The sequence below is a fragment of the Ascaphus truei genome, chromosome 20, assembly GCF_040206685.1.
Source record: "Ascaphus truei isolate aAscTru1 chromosome 20, aAscTru1.hap1, whole genome shotgun sequence".
Taxonomy (NCBI): domain Eukaryota; kingdom Metazoa; phylum Chordata; class Amphibia; order Anura; family Ascaphidae; genus Ascaphus; species Ascaphus truei.
This window is the reverse complement of record NC_134502.1, coordinates 19,135,162-19,158,735: the sequence shown is the minus strand read 5'-3', so window position 1 is coordinate 19,158,735 and position 23,574 is coordinate 19,135,162. Positions and strand designations below refer to the sequence as shown.

General features: G+C 45.2%; 1 protein-coding gene across 2 annotated transcripts in view; it reads right to left on the bottom strand.

The window, feature by feature from the left end:
- The window catches only part of LOC142470726 (LIM homeobox transcription factor 1-alpha-like), a 59,977-nt gene that overhangs the window by 30,136 nt on the left and 6,267 nt on the right, over positions 1-23,574 (bottom strand). Inside the window, exons 2-3 of one of the 2 annotated variants that reach the window (XM_075577405.1) lie at positions 21,919-22,003; positions 18,152-18,332 (exon numbers count right to left, since the gene is read on the bottom strand). In XM_075577405.1, the coding sequence (XP_075433520.1) occupies positions 18,152-18,332; positions 21,919-21,973 (236 nt within the window). In that variant the 5' untranslated portion in view covers positions 21,974-22,003. The other variant, XM_075577404.1, reaches the window with a different exon arrangement.

The following is a 23,574-nucleotide window of genomic DNA, read 5'->3' as shown; positions in this document are numbered from 1 at the left end:
CCGGCATCCACATCCTCCCCCCTCCGAGGCCCCCACACCTACTGGCCTCCGCGGCATAATCCGTTTTGGGCCTAGCCCACGTGGCCCTCCGAGTCCCAGACTGCTCCTCACTCACCCCCCCTACCGGCATCCACACCACCCCCCCCTCCTCCCGACACCCCCCCTCCTCCCGACACCCCCCCTCCTCCTGATGCCAGCTCCGCTCCGATCTCAGCAGCCAACACCACAGGTAGGGAGGGGGAGGTGTGAGTGTGGTGTGTAGTGTGCTGTGAGTGCTATGAGAGTGTGCTGTGAGTGCTGTGAGAGTGTGCTGTGAGTGCTGTGAGAGTGTGCTGTGAGTGTGTGCTGTGAGTGTGCTGTGAGCAGTGTGCAGTGAGTGCTGGGAGTCTGTGCAGTGTGCAGTGAGTGCTTTCAGTGTGTGCAGTGAGTGTGTGCAGTGTGCAGTGTGATTGTGTGCAGTGTGCAGTGTGCAGTGAGAGTGTGTGCAGTGAGAGTGTGTGCAGTGAGAGTGTGTGCAGTGTGCAGTGAGAGTGTGTGCAGTGGGAGTGTGTGCAGTGAGTGCTGGGAGTGTGTGCAGTGAGAGTGTGTGCAGTGTGCAGTGTGCAGTGTGCAGTGTGCAGTGAGAGTGTGTGCAGTGAGAGTGTGTGCAGTGAGAGTGTGTGCAGTGAGAGTGTGTGCAGTGAGAGTGTGTGCAGTGAGAGTGTGTGCAGTGTGCAGTGTGCAGTGTGCAGTGAGAGTGTGTGCAGTGAGAGTGTGTGCAGTGGGAGTGTGTGCAGTGAGTGCTGGGAGTGTGTGCAGTGAGAGTGTGTGCAGTGAGAGTGTGTGCAGTGAGAGTGTGTGCAGTGTGTGAGGTGTGTGAGGTGTGTGAGGTGTGTGCAGTGTGTGCAGTGTGCCAAAAAAATGTAAAAAAAAAAAGTTTTTTTTTTTTTTAACGGGAGCCACGTGAAAACCGCGCTATAACGGGGTTAAGCTGCATGTATATATATATATTTATATATATATATATATATATATATATATATATATATATATATGAAAAAGGAAAGAAGAGAGGCGCGTGCCACATAGCGTAATTCTGTTTAAATTTATTCACAAGGCTTGTAATCTTTAAAAAAAACACACACTCACAAGTGTAGCTGGAACAATCAGCATTTAGAGTAATATAATCTCACGAGAGAAAATGCTCAGATGGTAGCGGTGCCTCCGCCAGGAATCCTTCATGCGCTCCCGAGTTAGAGCAGGAAACAAAAGTTCTGTATGAAGAACTCCTCCAGGAATGACCCCAGGAGACCCAAGGCTAAATACTTGCTGGTTAAGCAATCAATTGTCCCACTTACCACTGCGGTGGTTGGAATGAGAAAGTGTCTGGATACACGAGGCTCACGTGATAGTGGGATGACATCCCGCGCGTAGCTGCGCGTCGTCCCTACGCGTTTTGTCACTGCACCATAACCATCTTGAGTATTTTCTCTCGTGAGATTATATTACTCTAAATGCTGATTGTTCCAGCTACACTTGTGAGTGCGTTTTTAAAAAAGATTACAAGCCTTGTGAATACATTTAAACAGAATTGCGCTATGTGGCACGCGCCTCTCTTTCCCCCCCCCCCCCTTTTGTTTAGATCCCCATTGAATGTTGTTCATCCTGTGAGAGGCTGAGGAGAAGTCACGGCAATTTGAATCAATTTTCTACTATCACCTACAATGTGTTTTTGGGAATAGACATTCCTTTGGACATTTTCTTTATTCTTTGTGGTATATTCACAAGGTTTTCTTTTTGTGTATTCATTGGATTGTTTTAAGCACATTCATTTATGGTTTTATTATATATTTTTATATATTTTTTATATTAAGACCATATTCAGATGCATTGTAAGGAACCCCGACCCTCTCCAATAGCGCGTCTGAGATCAAATGCATTGTAAGGAACCCCGACCCTCTCTAATAGCGCGTCTGAGATCAGATGCATTGTAAGGAACCCCGACCCTCTCTAATAGCGCGTCTGAGATCAGATGCATTGTAAGGAACCCCAACCCTCTCTAATAGCGCGTCTGTTGTGTGAAGCGGCGTGAACGGTGGTTGGAAGGAGGTGATACTCTGCCCCGAGGACTGGGAACCTTTCTGGTCCGGAACATAGCTGACTCAGCGCCAGTTGACGGAGGACTCCCCAAAGAGTGACACACATTGGGAGTGATTGTGAGGAAGTGATCCCGCGACTGACCGCGCCAAAGTGTTTGAGCAGAGCAGTGGAGCAACGTCATAGTGACATGTTGGGGCATGAGTTTATCTGTAGTAGAGATTTTTCAAATTGGGTCTGATATGCAGAGCGTCTCACCTCCCAGGCTCTGTATGAATGCTATGCAGAGCGTCTCACCTCCCAGGCTCTGTATGAATGATATGCAGAGCGTCTCAGCTCCCAGGCTCTGTATGAATGATATGCAGAGTGTCTCACCTCCCAGGCTCTGTATGAATGATATGCAGAGCGTCTCACCTCCCAGGCTCTGTATGAATGATATTCAGAGCGTCTCACCTCCCAGGCTCTGTATGAATGATATGCAGTGCGCCTCACCTCCCAGGCTCTGTATGAATGATATGCAGAGCATCTCAGCTCCCCAGTTCTGTATGAATGATATGCAGAGCATCTCAGCTCCCCGGCTCTGTATGAATGATATGCAGAGCGTCTCATCTCCCAGGCTCTGTATGAATGATATGTAAAGCGTCTCAGCTCCCAGGCTCTGTATGAATGATATGCAGAGCATCTCACCTCCCAGGCTCTGTATGAATGATATGCATAGCATCTCAGCTCCCTGGTTCTGTATGAATGATATGCAGAGCCTCTCACCGCCCAGGCTCTGTATGAATGATACGCAGAGCCTCTCACCTCCCAGGCTATGTATGAATGATATGCAGAACGTCTCACCTCCCAGGCTCTGTATGAATGATATGCAGAGCCTCTCACCTCCCAGGCTCTGTATGAACAATATTCAGAGCATCACAGCTGCCCCGGTTCTGCATGAATGATATGCAGAGCGTCTCACATTCCAGGCTCTGTATGAATGATATGCAGAGCCTCTCACCTCCCAGGCTCTGTATGAACAATATTCAGAGCATCTCAGCTCCCCGGTTCTGCATGAATGATATGCAGAGCGTCTCACATTCCAGGCTCTGTATGAATGATATGCAGAGCGTCTCACCTCTCAGGCTCTGCATGAACGATATGCAGAGCCTCCCGATTCTATTACACAGAATGACAGACCAGGGTCTGGCACGTCTCTCTATGTGGCACGAGGGTGTATATCTTTGTTCCCGTATATCAGCGCTGAACAAAGATAAACGCAATATCCTGTGTTCCTACGTGGTGCTGAAATGCCAGGGGCTATCACCTCGGAGAGAGATGGATGCCCGCGGGACCATTTTCAAAATTGTCTTTTATTACAGCTGTAATAAAGTCAGCGGGAAAAGCGAGACATTAAATATTTATGAGGTGGTTTTAATTACATTTCTAGGATGCGAGATAAAAAAAAAAAAAAAAAAACGGGAGAGAGGTTAGGTAGGAATTAAAAATAATTAAGTAAATCGCAAAGTGATATTTATCTACAAAGTCACACAGAAGAGCTCCGACCAAAATTGCAATCGATTGAAAGCCTTTAGTGATTCAACAGTGTTTTTTAAAATCAGTTTTATTTGTGCAAATTCAGGTGCATGGAACGAACAGGGAAATAATAAAAGACCCACGTCTCACGGACGTAGTCACTTTTTTGACTGATTTTTTTTTTTTGGCTTCAGCGTCATTGACTTCAAGGGGGTTATCCGTGCAGATCACATGGATCAGCGCTAAGGGAGGTTACAGAAAAAGCCCCGTAGACTTAAATAGAGTCTTTCTGATAACAATCGCCATTGTTCAAATTCAATGCCATTTTGGGTGCATATGCCCACCCCCCTCACCCCACAGTATTTTGGAGTCAGATCTCTGCAGCACCTATCATCTGAGATCTGGCTCCAAAAGACTGTTCATGGTCCCAAGGTTCAGCAAAGTATCCGGCCGCTCCTCCTTCTCTTACCGTGCACCCCAAAACTGGAACAGTCTACCGGAGACTCTCACAGCCGCCACCCGTCTAAGTTCTTTCAAAACTAAAGCTGTATCACATTGTAACCTGGTCTGTAACTGTTACATACACTTATAACATATGTTATCTCTAACTGTGCATGCAATGTCTTGTATATAATGTTTAACCCTGCTCACTTAATGTAACCATGTATTTGTCATTAGGGCTGCCAACAGAAATCATGGGGCCCAGGACAAATGAAAGGAGCGCCCCCCCCCCCTTCCCCTCCCCCCCGAACCCATAGCGCACCTACCGCGAAAACATATTTTTTTAGCGCAACTTTTACTTAACTGTTTTCTTCTTATTGTAATACAGAAAAAAACATTACAATGTAATCTGTTTATTTTTATATTTTCAACAAAAGACAGGTGACTGCCTGCCTGGGTGGGTGGGTGACTGACTGCCTGGGTGGTTGACTGATTGCCTGGGTGGGTGATTGACTGGGTGGGTGGGAAGGTGACTGCCCTTTGACTGACTGGGTGGGTGGGTGACTGAGTGACTGTCTGGGTGGGTGACTGACTGCCTGGGTGGTTGACTGATTGCCTGGGTGGGTGACTGACTGGGTGGGTGGGTAGGTGACTGCCCTTTGACTGACTGGGTGGGTGACTGAGTGACTGCCTGGGTGGGTGAGTTGGGTGGGTGAGTTTTTTGACTGCCTGGGTGGGTGGGTGAGTGAGTGACTGTGTGAGTGAGTGGGTGGGTGAGTGACTGGGTGGGTGAGTGAGTGGGTGAGTGCATGAGTGAGTGACTGGGTGGGTGGTGGGTGGGTGGGTGGGTGAGTGACTGGGTGGGTGGGTGGGTGGGTGGGTGAGTGACTGGGTGAGTGAGTGACTTGAGTGACTTGGTGGGTGGGTGACTGGGTGGGTGGGTGAGTGAGTGACTGGGTGAATGAGTGACTGGGTTGGTGAGTGGCTGGGTGGGTGAGTGACTGAGTGAGTGACTGGGTGGGTGAGTGACTGGGTGGGTGAGTGACTGGGTGGGTGAGTGGCTGGGTGGGTGAGTGGCTGGGTGGGTGAGTGGCTGGGTGGGTGAGTGGCTGGGTGAGTGAATGACTGGGTGGGTGAGTGACTGGGTGGGTGACTGGATGGGTGACTGGGTGGGTGACTGGATGGGTGACTGGGTAGGTGGGTGACTGCCTGGGTGGGTGACTGACCCCCAGGGCCCGGGACACCAACCCCGGCAGACCCTCCCTGTTGTCGGGCCTGTTTGTCATCAAAATTCTATGCTCAGGACATGCTTGAAAACAAGAGGTAACTCCCAATGTATTACTTCCTGGTAAAACATTTTATAAATAAAAATAAAGTATCTCATATGTAATATCTACCTTTAATATAATATTTGTTCATGGAGGGGGAAGCTGCAGCATCACTGGAATCAAAACCTTTATCTGTTCTATCTGCCGGCTTGATTTATCCGGAAGAGCAAACATTTTGCAAGGGGCTTTCTGCCGATTGGAAGGTGTAAGGGATGTGGATGAACGAAATTTCAAAGTAAAGAAAACAATAATATGATGGGGGGGTGGGTGTTTCTTTTTTTTTTTTGAGAGAGAAAAAATTAAGTTGAAACTTTAAAATCCACTTCATAATCAAAACAATAACACACACAAATAAGGCAATATTATATTATAGACATATAAATATATATGGGCATGTTATCTAGATTTTCTATCTATAGCAGTGTTTTTATTTAACCTTTTTTGGTTCAGGCACCATATAATTATATTGTGAAATTCTGAGGAACCCCACCCCAACCCTCTCTAATAGCGCGTATGAGATCAGATGCATTGTAAGGAACCCCGACCCTCTCTAATAGCGCGTCTGAGATCAGACGCATTGTAAGGAACCCCAACCCTCTCTAATAGCGCGTCTGAGACCAGATGCATTGTAAGGAACCCCAACTCTCTCTAATAGCGCGTCTGAGATCAGATACATTGTAAGGAACCCCAAACCCCTCTAATAGTGCGTCTGAGATCAGATGTATTGTAAGGAACCCCGACCCTCTCTAATAGCACGTCTGAGATCAGATGTATTGTAAGGAACCCCAACCCTCTCTAATAGCGCGTCTGAGATCAGATACATTGTAAGGAACCCCAAACCCCTCTAATAGTGCGTCTGAGATCAGATGTATTGTAAGGAACCCCAACCCTCTCTAATAGCGCGTCTGAGATCAGATGCATTTTAAGGCACCCCAACCCTCTCTAATAGCGCGTTTGAGATCAGATGCATTGTAAGGAACCCCAACCCTCTCTAATAGCATGTCTGAGATCAGATAAATTGTAGGGAACCCCAACCCTCTCTAATAATAATAATATTGTTTGTTCTTGTATAGCGCTGCTAGTTTTACATAGCACCTTACAGAGACATTTTGCAGACACAGTCCCTGCTCTGTAGAGTTTACAATCTAAGGGGTTTTTTTTGTGCCTGAAATGCAGGGAGATAAAGTGACTTGCCCAATGTCACAAGGAGCCGACACAAGGTTCCCCTGCTTCAAACTCAGTGCCAGTCAGTATCTTTGACTCATTGAGACACTCCTTCTCATAACACATCTGAGTTCAACGTTATGACATACCCTATGCGTTTCGTCGGACAAATAAGTGAAGTAAGATAAGATAACCCCTAGTGAAGTAAGATAAGTTATCCCCTGATGAAGTTGGCGCTGTATGAGGAATCCTTGAGGGTGAACCTTTTGAATATGGAGAGGCTGTGTCTTTCTGCTAGCCCAGTTTCTATGTGAGGAATCAGCTGGTGTGGCGCCTCACATCTGGGTACAGTCCCCCACTTGTCTCGTATATGCTGCAGAAGTTCCTCCGGAAGAGCGGGCAAAATCGGTTTGTGAATTAGAGTGCCAACAGCTATCCCTGCCCACGGAGCCTTACGGGGTACTGCCCCGGCTGAAGGACGCAGGTGTCAACTCTTCACATCTTACCGATCAGGTACTCCGTAATTATATTGCCAAAGCAGACTGGCTGCATTACTCCGGGACACGAGGCTTTTAGCTGCCGGGCGCTATCATAGCAAATCCGAATCAGCATATGTTAGAGTTTACTCTGTCAGGAGTCACTTATCTACCAACTACCACTGGAACTGTTTGGTTGTGTGCATCTTTTACTGGAGTTACCCATCATCTTAACCCTACTTCCAAGGAGGACTACATTAACACACACATCTAATAGACATTTCATTAACCCTCAAGGTGCATTCCTCTTTGTTCTATAGGACACAGCATCCACCCTTGTCCAATTTTTAATACTATACATATTTAAATCGTATTTCCATGTATTTCATTGGTTATATTAATTGTCTGAATTTTTACTAAATTGTTTTATATACATGCAAATAGGAGCGTGCGCTCATCTATTTGTTTTTTTTCACATGTGTTAGGAATTGGTTATTCCTTGATGAGCTGCCTTTTCCATCTGTCTGTATGTATATATATATATATATATATATATATATATATATATATATATATATATATATATATATATATATATATATATATCCCTTGCTGCAGTGGAAGTGCTGTATGCTGGGTGATAATGGGGAAAGGCGGGGTTGCAGACCTGCCTAAGACATGCAGATGAGCATACAGTTATATTTGCATATTTGCTTTCCTGTGGAGGGTTTTTGTCACTTTTTTTACTCACCATAACTTAACTCAGTATTATGGTTTAGCCTATCCCATAGCCTCTCTTGCATTCCCAGTAAAATCAACCCCACACTGATGAGACCCATCAAGGTCGAAACGGCTGTCTGTGGGTGGTTTTCTGGGTATGCACCTTAACCCTGGCTGTGCTCAAAGCTGTGACCATGCAGCAAGCTTAAGCCTATAGGGAACCATATTAAAAATGGTTATTGAGGCAAAAAGTGACACTGTGTGCTCATTTGCATGTCATTTCCCAGAATCCCTTGCTGCAGTGGAAGTGCTGTATGCTGGGTGATAATGGGGAAAGGCGGGGTTGCAGACCTGCCTAAGACATGCAGATGAGCATACAGTTATATTTGCATATTTGCTTTCCTGTGGAGGGTTTTTGTCACTTTTTTGTGTGTGTTCCTTCTTTTAGCCGTAGTTCTGCTTTATTACAATAATATGTTATCCATTTCACAATTTGTGCATATAACAATTATTTGTTATATATATATATATACACAAACATAACCGCATCAAAGACCAAGAAGGGTGAACATGATCACCAGCCACAGATATACCGAAATACAGGTAAGTGACGGTGCTATGGGAACTAAAGTATGAAAACACAGGAAGACAGGGAAATCCCAACACAAGCACTCTGATCATAAAAAGTAATAATATCCAAAAAAGTTTATTCTGTCATGGACTGAAGCAACAACGAAAACAAGGTGAGAAATAACATACAATAAAAACAACACAAGGCAAACAGGGAAAATGCAGTGAGGAGCTCTTAACCTTGCAAAATGTGTGTGAAAAAACCTTAACAGAGTGGAAATGCAGTTGTAATGCAAATGAATGGAGAGTAAGCCCGACACTCACAGTGGAGATCAAAAGATCCCCAAAATGAACCACAGAAGGGTAAGATGAGGCTCAAATAGGTATATGGCATACAATAATGTGGCATTATTGTATATATATATATATATATATATATATATATATATATATATATATATATATATATATATATAGGTATACACACACACACACACACAAAGTATTTTTTCAATCTATAATCACACAAGAATAAGCAAAGCTATAAACAGACACACACATACGTGCAACATTATTGCAGTTATCCAGCGAGACTAAAAAAAAAATTTCCCTCTGTCTGGCTGATGAAAAAGAAGCGTTCAAAGTATTTCAACGTGGGAGTATGAGGAGAGTATCAAACATTTACTGACATTCCCCGCCTACCCCCCCCTCCGCATCTCCCAACGTACCAAACCGGAGCTTCAAAGCCCAGCGTAGGAACCTCCCCCCAAAAAAGACCTTACAAACGTTTCAACGCACCCGTGCAATTCTATTTTTTTTTCTCGTAGTTGTTGGCGGGTAGTGATAAGGCCCAGGCTGGGCGTTCAAGGATCTTGAGCTTTAAATCAGGTGCCAAAGGAAGTCTGTGGCCCGGGACCAAAGGAGAGGAATAAGGGGGGGGTGGTATCTGTAGGATTAAAGCATTTCATCGCTGTACATAGCGTGTAACTTGTGGATGCCACATTGCAGCTGCGGCCTTATCTCTGCAGGCCTGCATCCCACAAACTCTTTATTTAACTACAGTTTGGGGGGGGAATTGCAAAATACTGCTCCTTTGTTATTTAGGGGAGGGGGGAGGGGGGTTCACTTTTTATTTTTTTCCAATGTTTCCACTGCAGCTAGGGATTCTGGGAAATGACATGTAATGTGAGTACACAGTGTCACCTTATGCTTTATGTCCATATTGACATGGATACGCCTGCGTATCACACGGCTTTTCAGCACAGCCTGGGTTAAAGAAGTGCAGAGCTAGTAACCGTACTCACAGACAGCTGTTTTTGACCTTGTGGGTCTCTTCAGTGTGAGGCTGGTTATACTTCAAAATCATCATTAAGAATTCAGTGGGATATGGCTGGCCTTGCTCCATTCATAAGTGAGTCTTTCTATCTCAATATCATTAGTGCTTTATGCAAAGCCAATTGCTGGGAAAGACTGCATGCATGTTCACTTGTTTGGGGCTCGCCATGACCGATGTTCCCTAATCATTTTCATAATAACATTCAACAGCACTGTGTATTTCTGAGCACCTGGTGGGTCAACACACTGTTTACCCGTTATACATATATTCAAGTCAGAAGACTGCTTAGAAAATATGCAAGTCAATAACAGAGCACAATAGTGATTGATTAGATCAAGAACTAGAAGAGTGCCACTTTTGAAAAGAAAAACATCCTTATTCACATTAAGGGATGGTATAGGCCCATATTTACAAAGCAGTGCAATACTGTACCATAATAAAAACCTAAGCCAGAATTTGCCTTACAATCCATTCAAAGTAATAGGTGTAAGATAATGTCCCACATTTGAAGTTGTTTTATGGCATAGTCGGACACATTTTTAGAAACAAGATGGTGAAAAACTACTATTGCTCCATATAACCCCTCTCTATAACTCATCCTATTGTCCCATATAACTGCTCCCTATAACTCCTCCTATTATTCCATATAACCCCTCCCTATAACTCCTCCTATTGCTCCATATAACCTCTCCCTATAACTCCTCCTATTGTCCCATATAACTGCTCCCTATAACTCATCCTATTATTCCATATAACCCCTCCCTATAACTCCTCCTATTGCTCCATATAACCTCTCCCTATAACTCCTCCTATTACTCCATATAACCCTCCCTATAACTCCTCCTATTGTCCCATATAACTGCTCCCTATAACTCCTCCTATTACTCCATATAACCCCTCCCTATAACTCCTCCTATTGCTCCATATAACCTCTCCCTATAACTCCTCCTATTGCCCCATATAACCCTCCCTATAACTCCTCCTATTGCCCCATATAACCCCTCCCTATAACTCCTCCTATTACTCCATATAACCCCTCCCTATAACTCCTCCTATTGCTCCATATAACCTCTCCCTATAACTCCTCCTATTGCCCCATATAACCTCTCCCTATAACTCCTCCTATTGTCCCATATAACTGCTCCCTATAACTCCTCCTATTATTCCATATAACCCTCCCTATAACTCCTCCTATTGCCCCATATAACTCCTCATATTGCCCCATATAACTCCTCCCTATAACCCCTCCTATTGCTTCATAAAACTCCTCCCTATAACTCCTCCTATTACTCCATATAACCTCTCCCTATAACTCCTCCTATTGCCCCATATAACCCCTACCTATAACTCCTCCTATTGCCCCATATAACCGCTCCATATAACTCCTCCTATTGCCCCATATAACCCTTACCTATAACTCCTCCTATTGCCCCATATAATCCCTCCCTATAACCCCTCATATTGCTCCATATAACTCCTCCCTATAACTCCTCCTATTACTCCATATAACCTCTCCCTATAACCCCTCCTATTACTCCATATAACCGCTCCCTATAACTCCTCCTATTGCCCCATATAACCTCTCCCTATAACTCCTCCTATTACTCCTTATAACCTCTCCCTATAACCCCTCCTATTACTCCAAATAACCGCTCCCTATAACTCCTATTACTCCATATAACCCCTCCCTATAACTCCTCCTATTACTCCATATAACCCCTCCCTATAACTCCTAGTAATGCTCCATATAACCGCTCCCTATAACCCCTCCTATTGCTCCATATAACTCCTCCCTATAACTCCTCCTATTACTCCATATAACCCCTCCCTATAACTCCTCCTATTACTCCATATAACCGCTCACTATAACTCCTACTATTGCTCCATATAACCCCTCCCTATAACTCCTCCTATTACTCTATATAACCGCTCCCTATAACTCCTCCTATTACTCCATATAACCCCTCCCTATCACTCCTCCTATTACTCCATATAACCCCTCCCTATAACTCCTCCTAATGCTCCATATAACCCCACCCTATAACCCCTCCTTTTGCTCCATATAACTCCTCCCTATAACTCCTCGTATTACTCCATATAACCTCTCCCTATAACTCCTCCTATTGCCCTATATAACCCCTACCTATAACTCCTCCTATTGCCCCATATAATCCCTCCCTATAACCCCTCATATTGCTCCATATAACTCTCCCTATAACTCCTCCTATTACTCCATATAACCTCTCCCTATAACTCCTCTTATTGCCCCATATAACCTCTCCCTATAACTCCTCCTATTGCCCCATATAACCCCTACCTATAACTCCTCCTATTGCCCCATATAACCCCTACCTATAACTCCTCCTATTGCCCCATATAACCGCTCCATATAACTCCTCCTATTGCCCCATATAACCGCTCCCTATAACTCCTCCTATTACTCCATATAACCCCTCCCTATAACTCCTCCTATTACTCCATATATCCCCTCCCTATAACTCCTCCCTAATGTAGAAAAAACATGTTCCTAACCATTAAGCACTATCAAAACACACGACAAAAATATTATTAATAACCATCCGAGACTATTTATTTATGTAATTATTTATAAAAATGCGTTACCAGGAAGTAATACGTTGAGAGTAACCTCTCGTTTTCACGTATGTCCTGGCATCCAAGACTATGCATAGTGTAAGAAAAATGTTAACCCCTTCCTCGTGTGCAAATCCAATCTGGGAATGGGATGATGATGATTTGCAGATCTCCCTGGATGCCAAGGGGTTAATGGACATTGCAAATCCTACAGGAAGCCGTTAATTATTAATTAACACAGGATTTAGCTGATCAAGGCTTCTTGTATTCACAGTTCCCAGCCTGTGATAAACTTTCCACCAGCCCGCTGAAACGTAACGGACTTAGCTGCATTCGTATCTACAGATGGGCGAATCTGCCCAAATCCGTTTCCCATATTTTCTCGCATTTCCGAAATCCGCCCCAAATATTCGACCCGTTTCTATTCGTATCCTACAGGGACAGGCGATAAATATATTTTATTTACTCAATAGGATTTCTAGATTTACCTTGAAGCGAAACAAAAATGTGTTTTTTTTTTCCTTTTAAAGCTGCAGTTCAAGCAATATCATATACGTGTATATATATATATATATATATATATATATATATATATATATATATAATTTTTTTTTAATAAATTAGTTCTGTACTATGAGAAAATACTAGCATTTAAAAAAATAAAAAAATTACATTTTAAAGACATTTTTAATGTATTCTAATGTAACAGGCATTTTTGTTCCTATAGCAACCATATACAAAGTCACATCCCCTTCCCCTTCTGAAACAACGTCACATTTTGGAGCCCTTCCCTCACTAGCAGTGAACCAATTGAATCTAGCGCCTGCCCGGTCACATGATCTTCCTCACAGAACTTTGGCTGTCAGTGCAGCAGAAGAGCACCCAAGATGCGTGTAGTGAATCCCCGAGCCGAATCTTCAGCGATCGATTACAGGAGAACGGATCGATCGGCAACTTAGCTAATCACTTGTCAGTGTGCAGATTGTATTGATGAACATATTGAATGCCATTTTTTTTTTTTTTTTAAACGACAGCTTGAATTGCAGCTTTAATGGGTTAAAGCAACAATCCAGCTGGCTGTTTTCCATTTTGTAACATTGGATGGAAGCAGAGGGTCTCTTGAGCGGAGCCCCACTAATTTCAGCTTCGGGGGACTCCCTGCTCCCAGAGATCCAGACCTCCTATAGGGGGTGCCGGTAGCCGCTCCGGCTCACTAACTGGGCTCATGTAATTGGTGGCGTTTCAAAGCTCTCGAGCTCTGCGGTGGCCAATAGGAAGCCCCGACATCATCTGGTGCCGTCTTCCTATTGGCCCCCCGCATGACACAGGAACTTCAAACTTTGCCGAGGGTCTGTGTCTCGGGAAGCAGGGGGTCCCTGGAGATGAATGAACCTAGTTCAGTTCCGGCTAAACCCTCTGCTTCAATCCTATAGCTTAAATAACTAAATAAACAAAGTAAGAAATGCTGCCTTTAAAGGGTGACATCCCCCCCCCCCCCCCCCCGAGTAACTTAATGGTAAATACATTGTTAATGGAATAAAGGGTCTGTCCTATGTAGGGCCATAGTGACCTAATGGCAGGGACGTGTTTAATGGGTTAAAGGGTCAGTCCCACGTAGGAGCAAAGGGACCTAATGACAGGGACGTGTGTAATGGGTTAAATGGTCAGTCCCACGTAGGGGCAAAGTGACCTAATGACAGGGATGTATTTAATGGGTTAAAGGGTCAGTCCCACGTAGGAGCAAAGGGACCTAATGACAGGGACGTGTGTAATGGGTTAAATGGTCAGTCCCACGTAGGGGCAAAGTGATCTAATGACAGGGACGTGTTTAATGGGTTAAAGGGTCAGTCCCACGTAGGAGCAAAGGGACCTAATGACAGGGACGTGTGTAATGGGTTAAATGGTCAGTCCCACGTAGGGGCAAAGTGATCTAATGACAGGGACGTGTTTAATGGGTTAAAGGGTCAGTCCCACGTAGGAGCAAGTGACCTAATGACAGGGACGTGTGTAATGGGTTAAAGGGACAGTCCCACATAGGTGTAAAGTGACCTAATGGCAGAGACGTGTTTAATGGGTTAAAGGGCCAGTCCCACGTAGGGGCAAAGTGACCTAATAACAGGGACATGTATAATGGGTTAAATGGTCAGTCCCACATAGGGGCAAAGTGACCTAATGACAGGGACGTGTTTAATGGGTTAACGGGTCAGTCCCACGTAGGAGCAAAGGGACCTAATAACAGGGACGTGTGTAATGGGTTAAAGGGTCAGTCCCACGTAGGTGTAAAGTGACCTAATGGCAGAGATGTGTTTAATGGGTTAAAGGGTCAGTCCCACGTAGGGGCAAAGTGACCTAATGACAGGGACGTGTTTAATGGGTTAAAGGGTCAGTCCCACGTAGGGGCAAAGTGACCTAATGACAGGGACGAGTTTAATGGGTTAAAGGGTCAGTCCCACGTCGGAGCAAAGGGACCTAATGACAGGGGCGTGTGTAATGGGTTAAAGGGTCAGTCCCACGTTGGAGCAAAGGGACCTAATGACAGGGACGTGTGTAATGGGTTAAATGGTCAGTCCCACGTAGGGGCAAAGTGACCTAATGACAGGGACGTATTTAATGGGTTAAAGGGTCAGTCCCACATAGGAGCAAAGGGACCTAATGACAGGGACGTGTGTAATGGGTTAAATGGTCAGTCCCACGTAGGGGCAAAGTGATCTAATGACAGGGACGTGTTTAATGGGTTAAAGGGTCAGTCCCACGTAGGAGCAAAGGGACCTAAGACAGGGACGTGTGTAATGGGTTAAAGGGTCAGTCCCACGTAGGAGCAAAGTGACCTAATGACAGGGACGTGTGTAATGGGTTAAAGGGACAGTCCCACATAGGTGTAAAGTGACCTAATGGCAGAGACGTGTTTAATGGGTTAAAGGGCCAGTCCCACGTAGGGGCAAAGTGACCTAATAACAGGGACATGTTTAATGGGTTAAATGGTCAGTCCCACATAGGGGCAAAGTGACCTAATGACAGGGACGTGTTTAATGGGTTAACGGGTCAGTCCCACGTAGGAGCAAAGGGACCTAATGACAGGGACGTGTGTAATGGGTTAAATGGTCAGTCCCACGTAGGGGCAAAGTGATCTAATGACAGGGACGTGTTTAATGGGTTAAAGGGTCAGTCCCACGTAGGAGCAAAGGGACCTAAGACAGGGACGTGTGTAATGGGTTAAAGGGTCAGTCCCACGTCGGAGCAAAGGGACCTAATGACAGGGGCGTGTGTAATGGGTTAAAGGGTCAGTCCCACGTTGGAGCAAAGGGACCTAATGACAGGGACGTGTGTAATGGGTTAAATGGTCAGTCCCACGTAGGGGCAAAGTGACCTAATGACAGGGACGTATTTAATGGGTTAAAGGGTCAGTCCCACATAGGAGCAAAGGGACCTAATGACAGGGACGTGTGTAATGGGTTAAATGGTCAGTCCCACGTAGGGGCAAAGTGATCTAATGACAGGGACGTGTTTAATGGGTTAAAGGGTCAGTCCCACGTAGGAGCAAAGGGACCTAAGACAGGGACGTGTGTAATGGGTTAAAGGGTCAGTCCCACGTAGGAGCAAAGTGACCTAATGACAGGGACGTGTGTAATGGGTTAAAGGGACAGTCCCACATAGGTGTAAAGTGACCTAATGGCAGAGACGTGTTTAATGGGTTAAAGGGCCAGTCCCACGTAGGGGCAAAGTGACCTAATAACAGGGACATGTTTAATGGGTTAAATGGTCAGTCCCACATAGGGGCAAAGTGACCTAATGACAGGGACGTGTTTAATGGGTTAACGGGTCAGTCCCACGTAGGAGCAAAGGGACCTAATGACAGGGACGTGTGTAATGGGTTAAATGGTCAGTCCCACGTAGGGGCAAAGTGATCTAATGACAGGGACGTGTTTAATGGGTTAAAGGGTCAGTCCCACGTAGGAGCAAAGGGACCTAAGACAGGGACGTGTGTAATGGGTTAAAGGGTCAGTCCCACGTAGGAGCAAAGTGACCTAATGACAGGGACGTGTGTAATGGGTTAAAGGGACAGTCCCACATAGGTGTAAAGTGACCTAATGGCAGAGACGTGTTTAATGGGTTAAAGGGCCAGTCCCACGTAGGGGCAGAGTGACCTAATAACAGGGACATGTTTAATGGGTTAAATGGTCAGTCCCACGTAGGAGCAAAGGGACCTAAGACAGGGACGTGTGTAATGGGTTAAAGGGTCAGTCCCACGTAGGAGCAAAGTGACCTAATGACAGGGACGTGTGTAATGGGTTAAAGGGACAGTCCCACATAGGTGTAAAGTGACCTAATGGCAGAGACGTGTTTAATGGGTTAAAGGGCCAGTCCCACGTAGGGGCAAAGTGACCTAATAACAGGGACATGTTTAATGGGTTAAATGGTCAGTCCCACATAGGGGCAAAGTGACCTAATGACAGGGACGTGTTTAATGGGTTAACGGGTCAGTCCCACGTAGGAGCAAAGGGACCTAATAACAGGGACGTGTGTAATGGGTTAAAGGGTCAGTCCCACGTAGGTGTAAAGTGACCTAATGGCAGAGATGTGTTTAATGGGTTAAAGGGTCAGTCCCACGTAGGGGCAAAGTGACCTAATGACAGGGACGTGTTTAATGGGTTAAAGGGACAGTCCCACATAGGTGTAAAGTGACCTAATGCCAGAGACGTGTTTAATGGGTTAAAGGGCCAGTCCCACGTAGGGGCAAAGTGACCTAATAACAGGGACATGTTTAATGGGTTAAATGGTCAGTCCCACATAGGGGCAAAGTGACCTAATGACAGGGACGTGTTTAATGGGTTAACGAGTCAGTCCCACGTAGGAGCAAAGGGACCTAATAACAGGGACGTGTGTAATGGGTTAAAGGGTCAGTCCCACGTAGGGGTAAAGTGACCTAATGGCAGAGATGTGTTTAATGGGTTAAAGGGTCAGTCCCACGTAGGGGCAAAGTGACCTAATGACAGGGACGTGTTTAATGGGTTAAAGGGTCAGTCCCACGTAGGGGCAAAGTGACCTAATGACAGGGACGAGTTTAATGGGTTAAAGGGTCAGTCCCAGGTAGGGGCAAAGTGACCTAATGGCAGGGACGTGTTTAATGGGTCAAAGGGTCTGTCCCACGTAGGGGCAAAGTGACCTAATGACAGGGACGTGTCTAATGGGTTAAAGGGTCAGTCCCCCGTAGGAGCAAAGTGACCTAATGACAGGGACGTATTTAATGGGTTAAAGGGTCAGTCCCACATAGGAGCAAAGTGGCCTAATGACAGGGACGTGTTTAATGGGATAAAGGGTCAATCTCACGTAAGAGCAAAGTGACCTAATGCAGTGCGTGTTTAATGGGTTAAACCCCAAAAAACATGTTGCTGTCATTATGTCACTTTGGTCCTACGTGGGACTGACACATGAATCCAATAAACATGTTGCTGTCATTAGGTCACTTTGCACTTACGTGGAACTGACCCTTAAACCATTAAAGTGTCAGTTCCACGTATGTGTAAAGTGACCTATTGACATGGACGTGTTTAATGGGTTAAAAAGTCAGTCCCACATTGCAGCAAAGTGACCTAATGACAGTGACGTGTTTAATGGGTTAAACTTGAGCCCATTAAACACGTCACTGTCAATAGGTCACTTTGGTCCTATGTGGCACTCATAACCGTTAAGGGGTCAGTCCCACGTAGGTGCAAAGTGACCTAATGACAATGATGTGTTTAATGGGTCAAAGGGTCAGTCCCACATAGGACAAAAGTAACCTAATGACAGGGACGTGTTTAATGGGTAAAATGAATTGGATTGGTCTCACGTAGCATGTGTGCACTGCATACTCAAGCAAATTGCATTGCATACCGACGTGAGCCCAGACTAGCCCTACATCCAGCCCCCCACCATGTAATGGCCAGACCTACTTTTCGTAATCCTCCTTGCAGTAAAGTTGGCGGTTCCGGTAGTAGCAGGTCCCGGAGAGGGTTTGCAGACACGCTGCGCACTTCACGCAGCACTCGTGCCACGATCTCTCGTTCACCCTCAGCAGGAATCGGTCGGAGATGGTGTTACCGCACCCAGCGCAGGCGTCATTCATCTTGGGATCTGAAAGCAGAGGGTGAACGAAAAACGCCTGAGCCACTGAACCCCTTCATCGCTCCCTATCAGTAGAAACCCATCATCAGCACTAGTGCAGATTATTGTGTGTGTGTGTGTGTGTGTGTGTGTGTGTGTGTGTGTGTGTGTGTGTGTGTGTGTGTGTGTGTGTGTGTGTGTGTGTGTGTGTGTGTGTGTGTGTGTGTGTGTGTTTATATATATATACACAAAAAGGTTGAAAAACACTGATATATATTATATATATACAGTGTTCGACAAACCTATACATTTGCTCGCCCCGGGCGAGTGGATTTAACCCCCGGGCGAGTAAATATTGGCCCAAGCAGCACACGTTTGGTACTAGGTGGCGAGTAGATTTTGTTGTGTGGCGAGTAGATTTTTTGGTGATTTGTCAACCACTGTGTGTGTGTGTGTGTATATATATATACTGTATATATAATATAGAACTTGGAAGCAACTTCCGGCGCTGACAGGGGCAGGGAGAGGAAGGATCGCAGTGACCGGGCGGCTGCTGAGCTGGGTAGCCGCCGGGTCACTGCTACGTGGGGTGCCACCATGCCGCCCCAGCTCTCCCCCCCCCCTGGCAACCTCGGTTGAAAATGACTGATATATGTCCCCATGTATTGTCTGGAATTTGTTGTTAAGATATGTATATGTAAATAGAAAATATACGTTTTATAAATAAAAATTCAATGCATATTTGTAAATGTATTTAATAAATATTAATGTAATTGTATGTATGTATGTATGTATGTATGTATGTATGTATGTATGTATGTATGTATGTATGTATGTATGTATGTATGTATGTATGTATGTATGTATGTATGTATGTATGCACATGTTAAATTATGGTACGTGAAAAAGGCAACAAAAAACCTCCACCGTTAGCATATAGCAAATAAAGAATATCACTTGTGAGCACATTCACGTCTTAGACAGGTCTGCAAACCTGCCTTTCAACCATTATCATCTAGCATACAGTGCTTCCACCGCAACAAGGGATTCTGGGAAATTACATGCAAATGAGCACACAATGTGTCACCTTTTGCCTGGAATATCCATTCACATGGAGCCCATATAAGCAAATGCATTGTTGTTCACAGCTTTTAAGCACAGCATGGGACTAGCAAAGCAAGTCAAACCACTCATATATATATAACAGAAATAGCAGAATAAATGAGTTCTTCAGTATTAGGTGATACCTTTTTTATTTGGACTAACAATTTATGTAATTGGACAAGATTTTGAGGCTTGAACTCTCGAAAGCTTGTCCTATGACATAAATTGTTAGTCCAAATAAAAAAAGTATCACCTAATACTGAAAAACTCATTTATTCTGCACTTACCGCTTGTATTGTGACTACATCCAAGACTGCTCCACTATGTCCCATAGCTCCCTCCTGTCTGTGTCACTGTGTCACTGAGTCACCCTGCGGTGCGAGGGACAGACTCCATGTCCCATAGCTCCCTCCTGTCTGTGTCACTGTGTCACCCTGCGGTGGGAGGGACAGACCCCATGTCCCATAGCTCCCTCCTGTCTGTGTCACTGTGTCACCCTGCGGTGGGAGGGACAGACCCCATGTCCCATAGCTGCCTCCTGTCTGTGTCACTGTGTCACCCTGCGGGGGAGGGACAGACCCCATGTCCCATAGCTCCCTCCTGTCTGTGTCACTGTGTCACCCTGTGGTGGGAGGGACAGACTCCATGTCCCATAGCTCCCTCCTGTCTGTGTCACTGTGTCACCCTGCGGTGGGAGGGACAGACCCCATGTCCCATAGCTGCCTCCTGTCTGTGTCACTGTGTCACCCTGCGGGGGAGGGACAGACCCCATGTCCCATAGCTTCCTCCTGTGTGTCACTGTATCACCCTGCGGGGTAGGGACAGACACCATGTCCCATAGCTGCCTCCTGTCTGTGTCACTGTATCACCCTGAGGGGGGAGGGGCAGACCCCATGTCCCATAGCTCCCTCCTGTCTGTGTCACTGTGTCATCCTGCGGGGGAGGGACAGACTCCATGTCCCATAGCTCCCTTCTGTCTGTGTCACTGTGCCACCCTGCGGTGGGAGGGACTGACCCCATGTCCCATAACTCCCTCCTGTGTCACTGTGTCACCCTGCGGGGGGAGGGACAGACTCCATGTCCCATAGCTCCCTCCTGTCTGTGTCACTGTGTCACCCTGCGGTGGGAGGGACAGACTCCATGTCCCATAGCTCCCTCCTGTCTGTGTCACTGTGTCACCCTGCGGTGGGAAGGACAGACTCCATGTCCCATAACTCCCTCCTGTCTGTGTCACTGTGTCACCCTGCGGGGGGAAGGACAGACTCCATGTCCCATAGCTCCCTCCTGTCTGTGTCACTGTGTCACCCTGCGGGGGGAGGGACAGACTCCATGTCCCATAGCTCCCTCCTGTCTGTGTCACTGCTTTACCCTGCGGTGTGAGGCACAGACTCCATGGGACATAATGTAGTTCTCTTCTGCCTGCGTCACATCGTCACCCTGCAGTAGGAAGGACAGACCAGACGGGCCATACTTTTGTCACCAACTTTCTCCACAGTGCCCCATTGCAATCATATTCTCTCCCATCTAAAGCTAACAAAATATCTGTCTACAGCAGGAAATAAGTGTATGTGAGCTTGTATCTCATGTTATCTGGCAATTCATCTTTGGCACTCCTTCAAAATTAAGTGATGAAGCATATGAAATGTGGAGGCAGTGAGACCATCCATCCTATGTACACAGGCTAAACTTGACCTTCATAAAGTCAATCTTCAGTGCAAACACAACTGGAGTTGATTTTCAGTGCTGTAGCCTCCAGCCTATTAACTCCTTACAATACCAGCCATGGTGTGCCTTGGTTGAATTCCTGCGTAGGCCCAGGGGGGTCTTAAATCAGAAATCCTTCCCTGACCCAGAGGGCTTTGTGGTCTCCCGACCTCTGGTTCAGGCAAGATTTTTTTTTTAAAAAGCCCATGTATCACCCATTTTTGATGGGTGAAAAGGTCAATCCCACAAAGGACCAAAGTGACCTAGTGCCAGTGTTATGTTTAATGGGTTAAAGGTTCACTCCCACTAGGGACCAAAGTGACCAAGTGACAATGTATGGGATAAAGGGCCAGTTCCATGTGGGAGAAAATTGACCTAATGACAGTGACCTGTTGAATGGGTCGAAGGTCATTACCATGTAGAACAAAAGTCACCTAAGGGCAGTAACATATTAAATGGGTATAAGGGTTAGTAACAGGTAAGGAGCTATTGTTTATACTTGGTTCTCTAGCCCAATGATAACGCAATCAGATTATTCCATGCTCACTCCCTGCTAGAGCCCCAACAAGGAAAAGCTAAGGAGAGAGAGAGGGAGTCTACTTACTTACAATATCCAGTAAGGCACAGAGCAGATAGACGGTAAGGGGACTACAGTAATGCCTAAGCAGAGCATTGATCTTGTAGATATGAGCCATACAATACATCACGGCCATTGTGTCTTTTTGGTCCTAGGAGGGACCTTTAATGAGATGGGTGGAAATCACATATGTGGCAGCTATGAAGCGTCCGAGAGGCATCAGACACTGACCTAGCCCAAGGAATGGAGAATGTTCTCGGCAGGAAGAGGGGGTCTCCTCTTTCATGTTGACGCGTTTAGTCCAAAGGTTCCACTCCTGTAACAGAACAGAAGAGTGAGTGGTATAGTGCAGTCAAGGGAAGAATGTGGAGGTCATTCATTACATCTGGAAAATTGAAGCCTTCCATTGACAGGTACACATTATAACAAATAGGTGGGGAGACCCAGGATGCAGAATAAAGAGGGACATGTTGATGCCACTTGTGCCATTGGTCAGACCTGATCTAGAGTATGTTATCCAGTTCTGGGTGTCACATCTCCAGAAAGACCTAGGAAGGTAGTGATACCACATTACAGATCATTTGGTCAGACTTCATCATCTAAATGTCTCTGTTCTGTTCCAGAGGTCACATCTCCAGTAGGACACAGAAAGGTGGCGATTCCACATTTCACAGACGTCACCATTAATCCTGTGTCCAGTTCTGGAGATCACATCTCCTAGGAAAACGTAGGAAAGCAAGGAGACCACTTTGCAGATCATTGGTAACGCCTCATCAAGAGGTCTGTATCCCGTTCTAAACCCTGATCATTATAAACCCTGACCAAGGTTCAACAAAGTATGGGGCCGCCACTCCTTCTCTCACCGTGCACCCCACAACTGGAACAGTCTACCGGAGACTCTCACAGCCGCCACCAGTCTAAGTTCTTACAAGACTTAAACATTTTAATCCCATTCTAAACCCTGACCATTATGACTTTGGAAAGGTTTCTGCATTTATCAGCCGTAAACCCATAAACAAAAAAAAAGCGATAAAAAAAAAAAATTAAAAATTTATATTTTATTTTTTTCATCTTTTTAAAACGATGCTGGTAGATTTCAGAGGTAAATATACGATCGAAATAAAAAAGGGCAAGGTTTGGTGATTAACTCTTCCCTTTTCTTTTCTTCACCCTATATATAAACTATCAATACACATATGGGTTTTTAAAAAAAACAGCAAATGTAAAATGATTCCCAATTTTTCCCCCAATGTATTTTTATGCAGTTTATCCTATTGTGAAATCCTTCCACTTTTCTTTTGGTTTTGTTTCGGGAAATATTGTTGTCAAATATGAATTTGAGGACCCTTTAGAAATGTTGCCAGTCTTTTCCTTTTATTGTAACGTAACGATACTGTAAGCTGCTATGTCAGCATTGTAATATTTCAGTTTCACCGGATTTGAGTAACAAAAATGTGACTTACCTGATGCACTTATTGTATATAACTCTCTTTATGTGTGTGTTTGTGTGTGTGTGTGTGTGTGTGTATATGTATATATATATATATATATATATATATATATATACAGTGTTCGACAAACCTATACTTTTGCTCGCCCCGGGCGAGTGGATTTAACCCCCCGGCGAGTAAATATTGGCCCAAGCAGCACACGTTTGGTACTAGGTGGCAAGTAGATTTTTTTGTGTGGCGAGTAGATTTTTTGGTGATTTGTCAACCACTGTATATATATATATATATATATATATATAGCAAGCAGTCAGCACTCTAATGTAAGGCAAAAGGCAGTTGCTAGTCCCATAGGGATCCACATATCATACGAACCAGCCCAAAGACCAGTAAAGAGACAGCAACCAACGAGGTGTAATCCAAAATAATCTGTATTGAA